General features: G+C 44.5%; 1 protein-coding gene across 7 annotated transcripts in view; it reads right to left on the bottom strand.

Moving 5' to 3' along the window:
• Positions 1-13,667, bottom strand: part of LOC147725910 (C-type lectin domain family 12 member B-like) — a 270,787-nt gene that overhangs the window by 173,485 nt on the left and 83,635 nt on the right. For all 7 annotated transcript variants that reach the window (XM_086962824.1, XM_086962826.1, XM_086962825.1 and 4 more), the window contains one exon: positions 7,885-8,004. In XM_086962824.1, coding sequence (XP_086818950.1) covers positions 7,885-8,004 — 120 coding nt within the window. The remainder of the gene's footprint in view (positions 1-7,884; positions 8,005-13,667) is intronic.

Consider the following 13,667-nt stretch of genomic DNA (forward strand, 5'->3'; position numbering starts at 1 on the left):
AGCCGTCCCCTGCAAGAGCCCATCAGATGCAAGCTCCCGCGGACGCTGCCCCTCCTCTTCCTCGACGCGCTGAGAGAGACGCTGTCTTTTCTCCTGCAGAGAAATCCAGCCCCGGCGTTTCCAGCCTACCCTTCCGGGTGACTGAGATATCGAGTCCCTGAGGGAGATACCAGACCTCCATCATTCTATTCCAGAGGTATGGTGTTGACTAAACCGTTAGAGAGAATTCTTGAAGCAAACTTTGGCAAAACCAACTTAACTTAAAGCTACTTACTTACTCCCCTCCCAAGTATTAGGCTTAGGTCAGGTACACTGGGGTAGGCGTAGTTAGAAGCACCAGTTGAGTATTTTAGCCTAATGTATATATGAATGTATATATGTTTTATTCATTTAAAACCATTGTATGGCTAAGAAACCATATCAATGCTTTTACAGTATTATTTCGCAATACTCATCTTACTGTACGTACTTTTTATAATAACAAGTCTTGCAATTGTGGCATTTCATTTCTCTTGTATGAGAAGAAAGACTGTTCAATAAATGTTACCCTTTATTGAAAATGCCCGTCTCTCTATTCACTACATATTGTGAAAGTAAACTAGGGGTGAGCGGGAAATCCGTTACGCCTGCGGATTTTGCGGATTTTTGGGAAACCCGCAATCCTCGAATTTTGCGGATTTCCCGCAAAATCCGCAAAAAAAAATCCGCGGATGTAACGGGTTCAAAAGTTGAACCCCCACTCCTGTAACTATTTTACAATGGCGCCAGCAAGCTGCCAGCGCCGTTGTAAAATAGTTACAAAGTTAGCTTGCACAGGAACCACTAGACAAAACGAAGCAGGTGCTGCTTTATTTTATCTAAGTGCTTCCTGTGCAAGCTAACTTTGTAACTATTTTACAATGGCGCTGGCAGCTTGCTGGCGCCATTGTAAAATAGTTGCATGAGTAGGCTGGGCCCAGGTCTGCTTTCTTCCCAAATCTACCATGGAAAATCAGCTGATGGACCATTCAAGGGACCCCTGCGCCCTTCGGGGCGATTGCATAGTAACACACACATGGTCGCTCGAACTAGTTGATGCTCAAATTCAGTGACTCATTCATTAGCCCAAAAACAATCGTGAGCGTCGTCGAGGCTGGACAGGTGTGCCTTCTTCCCAAATCTACCGTGGAAAATCAGCTGTGATGCTGGATAGACTTTGCATCCTTGACTTTCACGAGCGCAATATCCGTGCTGTTCCTGTGACCAGGAGCTTCTTTCTCTTCATCTGCTGAACTGATCTTTCTCTGACCTTTTACACACAAGAGGCACATAACCTACTGGGCACATTGTGTTCGCACGGGTTTCTGCAAGTTCGCAAGCGTTTTGTACAATTTCGCAATTTGTGAAATTGTACAAAACCCTCGCAAACTTGCAGAAACCTGTGCGAACACAAAAAAAAAAAATCCGCGAGGATTCGCAGATTTTGCGGATTTTCGCAATCCGCAAATTTGCAAATCCGCAAATTCACGGATTGCCAATCCGCAAAATCCGCCCATGCCTAAAGTAAACTGCACAACTACTGACTGAGTAAAATAACTGTCTATTGTTCCCACAACTCTAGAGATTGACTCTTATCTGAGGAGCAAAGTTGTCATGTTGCACGGTTGTTGGAAAACTGAATCCCTTCTTGTCTGTACCAGGGAAGCTGATCACTTCCTATTCAGAGAAGAAAGTTTCCAGTGACCTCTGAGCTAGTTGGTAACAAACCCAATTAAGTTTAGCATAGTCAGTAGAGGCCTGGAAGATCCGCACTTCTACGTCGATACTACTGTTTATGTTATTCCAATGCGCAGGGCTTATTGGGAAAATAGGAACTACACTACAGCCCGATGCTCATGCAAAGTTTATGGGCGCACTCTAATGAACTCATGTGAGTCAGGTGTACCTGATAACACATCAACTCCACTGAAAAATCTCCCGCTCTCTTGTCATAAAAGCCACCATAAGACCAGTGCTGCATGTTTGGAGTGTGTCGTCACAGCACCTGGAGTACTGGTGGTCTCACGACAGACGCTTGCGGTCCATCTTATTTTAAAGGTGGAGTGGTGCATGTGGTTTTCAGTAAATATAGTTCAGTTTGCAATTTTGTTCGCAGATCTCCACTGGCTGCCTGTGCCTGTGATCAATTTTAAGGTTCATGTCCTCACCTACCGTGCCCTTCACGGGCTGGGTGCTGAGGACATTGGATCTCTTATATCCTTCTACACCCCTGGCAAGGACCTGCAATCAGCTCATAAAAACCTTTTGACTACACCTCGAATTGCCAAGGCAAGGTGGGGAAGAAGAGCCTTTTTCTCCCTTGCCCCCAAATTGTGGAACACGCTTCCAGCCAATCTTAAGGCCCAGCCGTCTCTTGCTCTCTTTCGTAAAAATCTAAAAACCTGGCTTTTCTCAGAGTCCTACCTGTAAGCATGGGCGTCCGCAGGGGGGGGGGCAAGGAGGGGCGCTTGCCCCCCCCTGGAGCGACCCTCCTTGCACCCCCTGAGGACACCCATGAAAACCATGACTTCAAGACGGGGTTCTCACTCTCTTTCCTCTCCTTTCTTTTATTTGCTTCCCTGTGAAATGGATCCAAAAAAGAAAGACGCTTTTGCTGGAAATGTAGTCTTTTTCGGACATTTTAATTCCAAAGTGCAGCATTGGGAATAAAAGGCTAAAAATATGAAAAATAGATAAATAACTAAATAAAGTAAGACAGAGTGGTAGCAAACTGGCCAAACTGATTTTATTCACACTGAAACACATTAGCGCCACTTTTACAGAGTTTGCCAGTGAAGCGCTATTTTTGTTTTCCCTGGACTTGGAACTAGTGCACCAATCCTGGAGGTACAAAAATGTGTGGATTGGAAAGAAAAATGTGTGCTGCGGCTCTGCGTCCAGGGATGTGTTTTTTTTACCATACTGCTTAAGTTTTGTAAGGATATAACCAATGGCCATTGAAAAGGGTCCATTCAGGGCCCTGTAGTCGTGTCCTTAACTTTTCAGGCAAAAGCACTCACTGATTTCTGAATAGTGAGTGTAAAAGCATTAAGGTAAGCATGTTGTTCCTGCTTACATTTCCCATGGTTTGCTAAATTTTGCATTCCCTATAAGTGTTTGCTTCTTCCAGGATGTTGTTGTTCCTTTTTTTTTGTAGGCCGCATATTGCTCTTGTCTAGTGCGTAATTTAAATTGCGCATCCAGGTGTTTATAGCGGGCAACAATTGGGTTGTAGTTGAAAACAGTGGGTGTTTTTCTCAGTGGGGCAGTATGGTGTTCAGTGGGGGAGAGGATGTGGCACTATGGTCAGAGCTGCTGAATTTGGGACTGGGAACCAGGTTCAGCCTTAATAACCAGCCCACCAGACCACTCTCATGCGAGAGCACAATCACATGCTAGCCCTTCGAAGGCTTCGTAACACCTTAGAAGTCCTGGTGTCTTCGTACCAGCAGGTGGACCCTAGCATGACAAGTGTAGGTTAACCTTCAAGGCTTGCCCACCACTATCCATACTGAAGTTCACCTCCAGTCTTGCGGGCAGACCTATGAAGCAGCACACCCTAGAACAACAGTCACTGAGGCCACAGGACCCTTGAGAAGGGCCAGCTCTAGGGCAGTGCAACCAGTGTGACCGCACCGGGTGCTGACTTTAGGTGAAGGCATCATGTTTGCAAGTATATTATGGTTTTAAAAACGCTTGCTGCCTCCTTCCTGGCTTCCAGCAATTTTCGGCAACAATAAAAATGTCATGATGACTCTGGTGATTAATGTTCTTCCTAGAGAGAGATCAGAATTTTGTATAGTGGAAGTATTGACTCATGGAAAGGGAGCTAAGATGGTTAATGTACCGGCTGCAAAGAACATGCTCCATGCAGATCACATAGTGCACATAATGTAAATAGGTCAGTGGGCTACTGCTTTTGTTAGTGAGATACTTTTGTTACTTGCAGTTTATAAGTTAAAATCCTAACTTAGAACAGTGAGCTAATAACTGTCATCTAAGAGCTGCATACAAACTGCAAGGTATAAATTTGAGCGTTATGTTGCCCCCCCCGTCCCCCAGTCTTTGATTATCCTAATGTCCAAAAAAGTGTTCTTTTGGACAGAAATCAATTCTGATTATTAAGGAGAAACCCCAACCATGGTATTACGTTTTAAATTCCGGGTATTGTGTTTCCCCAGACCAATCACTATAAAACTATACAGGCTACTAGTATGGTTGTCATGTGAATCCTACACCTTGTAGTCCTTAGTCTTATGTAACATTTTCTATACAGTGATTTACACACATATTGATTGTCTCTGTGTAATGTGTGTGATGTAAAGTGCTCTGACACCCTACAATGGTATGAGTGGCGCTGTAAATCAAATTAAATGCATCTGAGAGAGAGTGGTTATGGAGACTTGGGGGGCACAGTTAAAGGGTGGTAGTGAGGGAATCCATGGCAGAGGTGGTCATTGGGGGGCACTAACAAACATTAATGCACAGGACACCACCAATGCTATGGCTGGCCCCGCCCTTGAGGCCAGTCTGCCTCACCCAAAGGTACCTCCATTGGCCTTGTTTCAGCAGTAGTAGCTGCAATTCACCAGGGATTGGCAATGCAGGATTTGCACACACCAAACTAAGTTCGCAAACTTCCCAGTCTCCCTGCTTCATTCACAAGCACTTTTAACATGTGCTGCCTGCTGTGGGGCCACTGGAACTAATTATGCAGCAAAGGATGACAACATTATGCCGTAGTGTTGACTAAATTATGCATTAAAAAAAGGCTGCAGCGTAGTGCAGTATATTTTCAGATATTTTATTATTTTGACGTGTGTACTCATGCTAACAGTCTCTGGAAAGATTTTGCCTTATTAGTTCCAATGTAACATACAAATGCAGCAGTGAGAAAGGTGACCAGTCAACTTTTACAATAGGCCATCCACTCCGCAGCAACACAAGTCACATTTTATATTAATTTTGATATGTTTGAGCTACAAACAATTTACTAGTTTAAATGGTCAGATCATGCAGCAGATCTTGCATTATGAGGCAAATATGGCTGAGCCATAATTTTTGAGAAAACATTTGCAAACTAGGATATTTTGCCATTCATGTTTGAACTGCTGTTGTTGAAAAAGGGTGAAGTGCTGATGACAGAAACTCCATGGTTCGGAGACAAAGTGCTTGTGTTTCCACATTTTATCATATTTGGTACATTCTGTGATTAGAAGCATATCCCACTTTGTGAATATATTTTAATGTCAATAACTCATTATAACCTTAAATAATCATGTGCATCCATTGGTTGATTAAACTGGGCAGTGAAATACCAAACAAATACTAAAAATTGGGATGTCTGCGCATTCTAGCCACATCTCTGGCTCCACCCACAGATCCAATTCTTGGGTTATTCCCGCCCTCTGATTCTCCGCCCACTGTTCCCCTACTTTTTTTGCCCCCCTTCGACCACTGTGTAAGACACAGCATCCCTGGACCTTTGATGTGGCGCTGCTGTGGGCGCTGCATGTGCCACACATTTATGGCGCCGGGCTTTCGCAAAAGGAGCTGGCCATTATTGTATCCCTAAACGTGCACACAATGTCAGTTTGACATGTAGAGGGATTTTAAGTTTCTTTTAAAAAATATAGCTAACATTTGGACCTATACATTTTAGTTTGTATAAATTAATTGAATGTGTGTAAAATTTAGCAATGCCCGGGGAATTCTAGTAAAGGGAGCACCCACTGTCAAATCACTAGCGGGTGTGATTTCTGCATTATTTATTACTGTTTGACGTTGTGCTTTAACTTTGGATAAAAGTTATCATGGATTCTAGCACCAAGAAGCCAATATTGGTAAATATGTGTGCTACAAATAATCCCTAACATACACTGTGCATACAGTATATTTAATCTGGTGCTTTAATCATAGGCTGTTTTAAAGTATTCTGATAAAAATCGAATCGTGCTGAAGACAGCCTTGATTGGTGTTGGATCGGGGACCCAGAAGTCTGCACACCTAGCAGACAGAGATAAACCACCTTGTCAGAAATGTTTAGTGTTTTCCCTACAGGTGTTGTTTGTTGGCCCATGGCAGGGTCAGTCACATGTCCTGGATTCCTTACATTTAATTGAGTCTATCCTAGTTCTGTGCCCCAGTGCTTTGTGTGCCCCACCTGGCACAAATCATGTCGGAGGATGGTGATAACGTTAACATTTTGCCCCCCCCTGGAAAAATTTCTGCGGACGCCCATGCCTGTAAGCTGTCTCTCCTGGGATCCCCCGACCATTCAGCTGTTCCCATCATCTGCGCCTTGATGCCTCCGGGTTAAGTAGCGCCTTACAAATTCACATTCATTCATTCATTCATTCATAATGCAATTGAGCCTCTGCTTAACTGCCATGCAGCCGTGTAATAAACAAGGGATGGTTTAAAAACAATGTTGGCTTACGTGCTCGAATTATCAAGTAACTCCTTTTTTCGTGAAAATGTGAGCGAGTGGCTGTCTCTCTGAGTCAGCTGTCGGTGGCACTTGTGTGATGAGGAGGGGCTGACCCCTACTAAACTGTAAAATCTCAAGGATCGGCGTGAAGCAGGTAATGCGCTGCCTCCTCTGAAGATCTGGCCGCAGAGGTATATGGGGATTATGTGGCGTCAGGCTGGGCTCAGCATTGCTTGTGTGGAGGGGGTATGGACAGCCCAGAACTCTCATTACTTTAAAAGGCCCAAAAGAAACAGAGTGTCTCAGCCCTGATGTCAACGATGCGGAGGAGAAGAGGGAACGCATTGGGTTCCAGTCTTGTCGTGTCTTTACCATGTGAACTAAAAATATTGATCGGAACAAATTAAATTAACATTGACATGATTTTAATAAACAATGCGTGCAGGTTAGAATTAATGAAATACATAAAAAATGCAAATTGTAATGATTTTAAAAATGAGGATGTTTACGAAGAAACAACCAGCAGTCCCACAGCCTAATGAAACTGCAATTGTCGGAAGTGAGGCGTTAGGAGCACCAACCAAGAGACTTGTGAGCAGATCACTAGTTGCAACTGCAATATATAGCATGATCTCTCTCTCTCTCTTTCCCTCTCTCTCTCTCTCTCCAGATAGATAGATAGATAGATAGATAGATAGATAGATAGATAGATAGATAGATAGATAGATAGATAGATAGATAGATTGATTGATTGATGGATAGATTGATTGATTGATGGATAGCTAGATAGATAGCACGATAGATAGACATATAGATAGATAGATAGATAGATAGATAGATTGATGGATAGCTAGATAGATAGCACGATAGATAGACATATAGATAGATAGATAGATAGATAGATAGATAGATAGATAGATAGATAGATAGATAGATAGATAGATAGATAGATAGATAGATAGACGAAGGGACAGACAGATAGACAGACAGACAGACAGACAGTCAGTCAGACAGACCGTCAGACAGACAGACAGACAGACAGACAGACAGACAGACAGACAGACAGACAGACAGACAGACAGACAGACAGGTAGATAGATAGATAGATAGATAGATAGATAGATAGATAGATAGATAGATAGATAGATAGATAGATAGATAGATAGATAGATAGATAGATAGATAGATAGATAGATAGATAGATAGATAAATCAAGTACACTTCTGACACCAAGGCAGCTGCACCTTCACGAGGAACTTCCACTTAATGAAGCATCAGGCACCACAGGATGCAGGTGGATTATTTATTTCATCCGTGAATGCATCAAACGGACCCCTACATATTTCAGCTTTTGCTTTTGACTAGCATATATTTAGGTTCATTGAGTCTTATGACAGGCTTGCTGCTCTTTGTGAAATGAAGCAATGATGCTTTACCTGCATGCTCTGCCCATCTCTGTAAGGTTTCCTCTGCATTCCTTAGAGTAGCGTTGATTTGGTCAAAGTTGTCTTGTGCCACACAGTTTGCTTCAGATGCCTGGGTCAGGCTCTGCACATCTTGCATAATCATGGGAAAATATCAAACATTGTGGATCAGAGAGGATATCAAATGTAAACACATTTACCACTACAAAGTTATGGTGTGCAAAATTAGATCAAAGAAACATACTTTTATTGAATGAAAACATTACTTTTATGGAATACAAAAAACTAGGGGTTAAAAGGTTAACAAAGGTACTGATTATGAGTTTGGTGGTCCAATAGACCGCCAAACTCTAGCTTGCTTGGTGGGACCCGTACACTGGTGGTCCAACCACCGCTTTACTGGTGCGGCAGTCCCACTTCCACAGGACAGCTGCAACCGCCTGGGATCTGCGATCCCTCTGCGGTGGTGTAGCGGTCTGACCCTGCAATATGCTGGCGGTGCTGCTGTGGCATCAGCAAGCATATTCTGAGTTTCCTCACAGCCACAGTTTTACTGGCTGTGAGCCCGCCATGAAAACTGTGGCATCGAGGAAACTAAGGGGGCTCAATAGGGCCCCCTGTTGCCTCAGGGCCATGGGGTGTATGCAGGGGGGGGCATGCTGTGCCCCTCTTTGTGCGCACACCCCAGTGCCTTGCTAATGCTCACATATGAGCCTTAGAGCTGCACCTTCGTGAGACCGCCAAGTGGTGTGGCGCAGCGGCCAAGGTGCCGGACTCCAGTCCATTGGGTTCATAGTTCAATCCCCTGCTTCTGCGGCAGGTTAGCCCAGCACCATGTGACTCTGGGCCATAGCTCGCGTAATCTTCCCGATGGCCTGCAGCGCCGGGACACCTCTCCGGAGGTAGCTGTTCAATTTACAAATGCTGGTTTTACATTACATTACCACCTGCCAGACCAGGAGGAAACTCTTAATCTGGCCGGCGGTGAATGGATGACTTTGGTGGTGTTTGTGTGGGGCGGTGGCATGGGGCCCCCTCCCACATCGCCAAAGTCATAATCAGGTCCTATGTCAGAAAAAGTTAAATGAAATAAATGAAAGCACCAACAGAAAGAATCAAATCTGGATTTCATTTTGTAAAAACACACAATGAACTAAATCCCTGTGTTGCCTTGTTCATTGAGATGGATGCCCTTATCTTTCAAAATCAACCCAGAAACTTCTAGGACCTGGCAAAGGGCTAAGAGAGCAAAACATGCAGGATGTAGAAAAAGTATGGCAACAGGTTCATTGCCTGGCTGAAAACCTCTTCAAAAAGAATATTCTCTAGTTTGTTTTATATTAATTTATGCACAAATTTTATTTGCTATTTTATGAAACAAACTAGCAGCCCATCCTGACGTTGTCCGGGTATGAATTGCTGCCGGCCAGTAGTATATTGTTTTGTAGGATTTCGTTTTGATAGCATTTCTTATCTGTGACAGGCCTGTGAAACGCTCCGATTCACAGTGCACTGCTGATACACTTAAGAGTGCGCGTTCGGTAGTGTGTGAACTCGAGTTTCCCTACTTTATTTTTCCTTGCAATATTATATAGCGCAAACTCGACAACATGGCATGAGCACAATTTACATTACAGAACACATTCATTTGTGGTAGGCACGGGGAGACAAAGCGATTTGCCTGGAATCACAGGATGTTGAGCTGATGCCGAGATTCAAACGTAGCTCCCCAGCTCTAAAGTTCACAATTCTAGAACTTGTGGCGGGAGGTGTGTCTAAAAGTGTATGTCGGTGCTGGCCATCAAAAGAGAGACACCTGCGCATTTTTCAAATCGGTGGTGAAAAAATATGAGTATGTTGCTGGAGATGTGGGCTGCCGTGCCACCAATGTACTTACCGGGGGAGGGTAAATACCCATTATTCTTCAACTTTCTTTCCGCATACCATCACTCCGCATAATTTCATTATGAAAGTACCATGACTCCGCAATGCCATTATTTATTTATTTTTTTCAGTAATTTTTTATTGAAAAAATAGATTTATATATACAGGGCACAGTGTCTCTTATTCCTATTGATGCCAGGCGTGAGGGGGTCCAGTATGCCTTGTGTATGAGCCAGAATTTTGTTTGTGCTAGGGTGGTAGTTACTTTTTTTCGTGTTGTTGATGTCCATAGGTTGGATCTCTCCCTCTCAGTTAGTCGTCTATCTAGATGAGACTCCCAGTACTCTATTGCTTTATTGTTTAGTCTGGACGCTCCTGGGCTCAGTAGCTTGTAGAGGTGAGATGTTTGGTGTCCCACTTTGTTTATGTTGGCAGCGTATTGTATAACGCATGGCATTACATTTTATATGCTTTTACCATGCATACATTTACACCAAAATTCGTTGTAAATGCATGAATGGTAAAAGCATGTTTTTTTTAATGTTTGGATAAGGTAAGTATGGGTATAAGGGTATATGTTTTGGGGTACTGAGGTATATGTTTTGGGTTGTTTGTGTATTTTAAGGGTTCAGATATAGTTTTGGGTTATGGGGTACGGGGTAGTTTTAGGGTTTAGGGATAGGTATGGGTTTTGGGGTACAGGGGTATTGTTAGGGTTCAGGGCTAGGTTTGGGTTTTGGGGTATAGGGGTATTTTTAGGGTTCAGGGGTAGGTTTGGGTTTTGGGGTACAGGGGTATTTTAAGGGTTCAGGGCTAGGTTTGGGTTTTGGGGTTTGGGGTATTTTTAGGGTTCAGGGCTAGGTTTGGGTTTTGGGGTACAGGGGTATTTTAGGGTTCATGGGTAGGTATGGGTTTTGGGGTACATGGTTATTTTTATGGTTCAGGGCTAGGTTTGGGTTTTGGGGTACAGGGGTATTTTAAGGGTTCAGCGTTAGGTTTGGGTTTTGGGGTACAGGGGTATTTTAGGGTTCAGGGGTAGGTTTGGGTTTTGGGGAACAGGGGTATTTTTAGGGTCCAGGGCTAGGTGTGGGGTTTGGGGTACAGGGGTATTTTTAGGGTTCAGGGGTAGGTTTGGGTTTTGAGATACAGGGGTATTTATAGGGTTCAGGGCTAGGTTTGGGTTTTGGGATACAGGGGTATTTTTAGGGTTTAGGGATAGGTTTGGGTTTTGGGGTACAGGGTATATTTATAGCGTTAAGATGGGTTAGTGTTTAAGGGTGTTGGGGTATTTTAAGGAGTAAGGGAAGGCTATGATTATGGGGTGCAGGAGCTGGAATGTACAGAACCTGGGAAGAAAAATCAATGAAATATTGGGCACAACGCTCGCTTTTTTTTCCCGTAATCCCACGTCCCGCACACGCCCACGCCCCCAGCACACTCCCACAGCACACCGTATGAGACATGGCATGAATGGCGGAACGTACCACATGCCCCCAGCGTTTGTCACGCCCCCACAGCACAACGCAGACACGCCAATGTATATGGTGGGCGTCTGCATAGCCTATGTCCTTCTGCTGCAACTGCCCTTTCCAACGCTGTATTGGGTGTTGTGATTGGTGCTGTGAATCCTAAGATTACCCGCCTCAAAGGTTTAGGCTCTCTCTTTATTATATTAGTATAGATACTCCGATTTCAGCAAAAACAATTGAAAGAAAAAACTGACAGCCACATTGTTTACAGAGGCAGACAAAATATCACAGGTGTTTACCTAAGTGAAAAGAAAAATTATATTGCCAACATTAATTATAACTTCTCCCACACCTTCGCTCACATGCCCCGCATCCGCTGAAACAACAGCAGAGAACGTTCTTTCTCCTACCTCGCCGCCAAGTCCTGGAACGACCTTCCCCTGGCACTTCCGAACTTCATCCTCTCTACGAGAATTCAGGAAGGGACTCAAGACCTGGCGTTTCAACTGATCCCAGCAAGAACTTAGGGCCCCATTAGGATGACAGGCGGATCGCCCCCGCCGGATCGGCAGTAGCCACTGCCGGCCCGGCGGAGGTGATCCGCCCGCCATCCTTCTAGCAAAGACCCCCGCCATATTACTATGGCTGGGGGGTCCAAGGCAGACGGAAAGACCACCTGCCGCTTTTCTGCCCTGTCGACAAGTTGACCGGGCGGAAAAGTGTTCAATATGGTGGCGTGTCTGTCAGACACTGCCAGCCATATTTGGATGTGGACTGGAACATGCCTTTCCGTGGCGGCATTGCTGCCACGAAAAGGCATGCAGAGTCTTCTTGCGGGGGCCCGTTGTGGGCCCCCAGGGACTCCGGGGGGTGGGGGGTGCACATAGGGGTACCAGTTCCATGCACAAGAGGGCAGGCACCGTGCGGTGCCTGCCATGTTTTGCATGGAAGTGCACAACATGCCTTCCTGGCATTGTAGCAGACGATGCTGAGTGCACTGCCCGCCACAATGTCATGAATGCAGGATGCACCCGCCTGAGTGGCGGCGCATCCTAATGTATGCAACGGGACCCCCACACTGATGGCGGGCAGACATAATCCATGGGAGGATGGCGGACCCAATCCACGGGAGGATGGCGGGCGGACAAAGTCCATCCGCCATCCTAATGAACCCCTTAGTGCCTTTATACCCTCGCAGAGTGATTAGCCATGACCCACAAATCCATATTGATTGATTGATTGAGAAGAGCCAGGATTATGATTATCACTTTGATAGTGAGGGGTTAGTGAGCAGAAGCACCAGAGTGCAAATAACATTTGTGACAAGAAGCATGGTATTACACAGTCAGGAGCAGGTGTTTCTCGCTGATTAGGTTCTTACAACGTGGTCTAAAAAGAGGAGGCATTTTGTATATGAAGACGTAAGGATTCAATTGGGAGCCTCGTAGGGTAAACGGATGAGGAAGAAATGAGGTCCTGTTTTTTTGTGTTTATGAGAAACTCGAAAGCGGAATGAGGAATTACTGTTAGCAGGTTAAGTCTGTTTTTAGGTAGGAAATAGTCAAGACAAGAGATTACCGAAGCCTCAACTACCAGTTTCAAATCCAGGAAAGTCTGAATTTGTTGTTGCTTCTTAAGGTTGTCAGGGAGGGTGGAACTTTCAGACTGCATGTGACCGTTGAAGGTAAGATTGGAGAGAAGGGGAATCCCAAGGATTGGCACAAGTGGCCAATTTTAAGGCGATTTTAAGAGTTCAATTTAAAGATGATTTGGGGCTAGTTCAGAATTATTGGTGCAACGAAGAAATTCCCTCTTTAAAGCATTGCATTTGAGATGCTTTTGTTTAAAAAACATGAATTTTACTTTAAACCGGATCCATGAGAGTCCAGTTTGAGATAAATCTGGGTGACACTTGCACATTGATGAAATGAGAAAGCAAGGTATTTAAGATGTTCACCTGGGGGTTCTGCATAGAACTCCCTTCCCTCCCTTCACCTCACTTCAACCTCACCTTCACCTCACAAACCAAGGGCACCATCTGAGGCATCCCTCAAGGCTCATGCATCAGTCCAACCCTCTTCAACATCTCCATGACACCTCTCACAGACATAAAAGGAGATCACCTAGGGGTTCTTCATAGAATGGACACTAACATGAAGCCCCTCGTGCACCTATCCAGGATGGTGTCCTAGTACACATTCTACTTTCCATAGATTCAAGGACACTTTTGAATGCTGCAGCTAAGTGCTAAAGAATAAAAATACTGGGGTGGCCTTCATTAACCGTGCAAAAAATATCAATGGTTATCCTTAGAGATGCAATTCTGTACAGTGACTTGTCCAGAAACCAGACTGGGGAAATGCCAACAGGTAATTTTCATGGACATGGTAATCCATTCGTGAGATTCTAATTAACTGAAGTGTAACTCCAACTGGGATGGCA

Source organism: Lissotriton vulgaris, chromosome 3_1 (genome assembly GCF_964263255.1).
Source record: "Lissotriton vulgaris chromosome 3_1, aLisVul1.2, whole genome shotgun sequence".
In the NCBI taxonomy this organism is placed as follows: Eukaryota; Metazoa; Chordata; class Amphibia; order Caudata; family Salamandridae; genus Lissotriton; species Lissotriton vulgaris.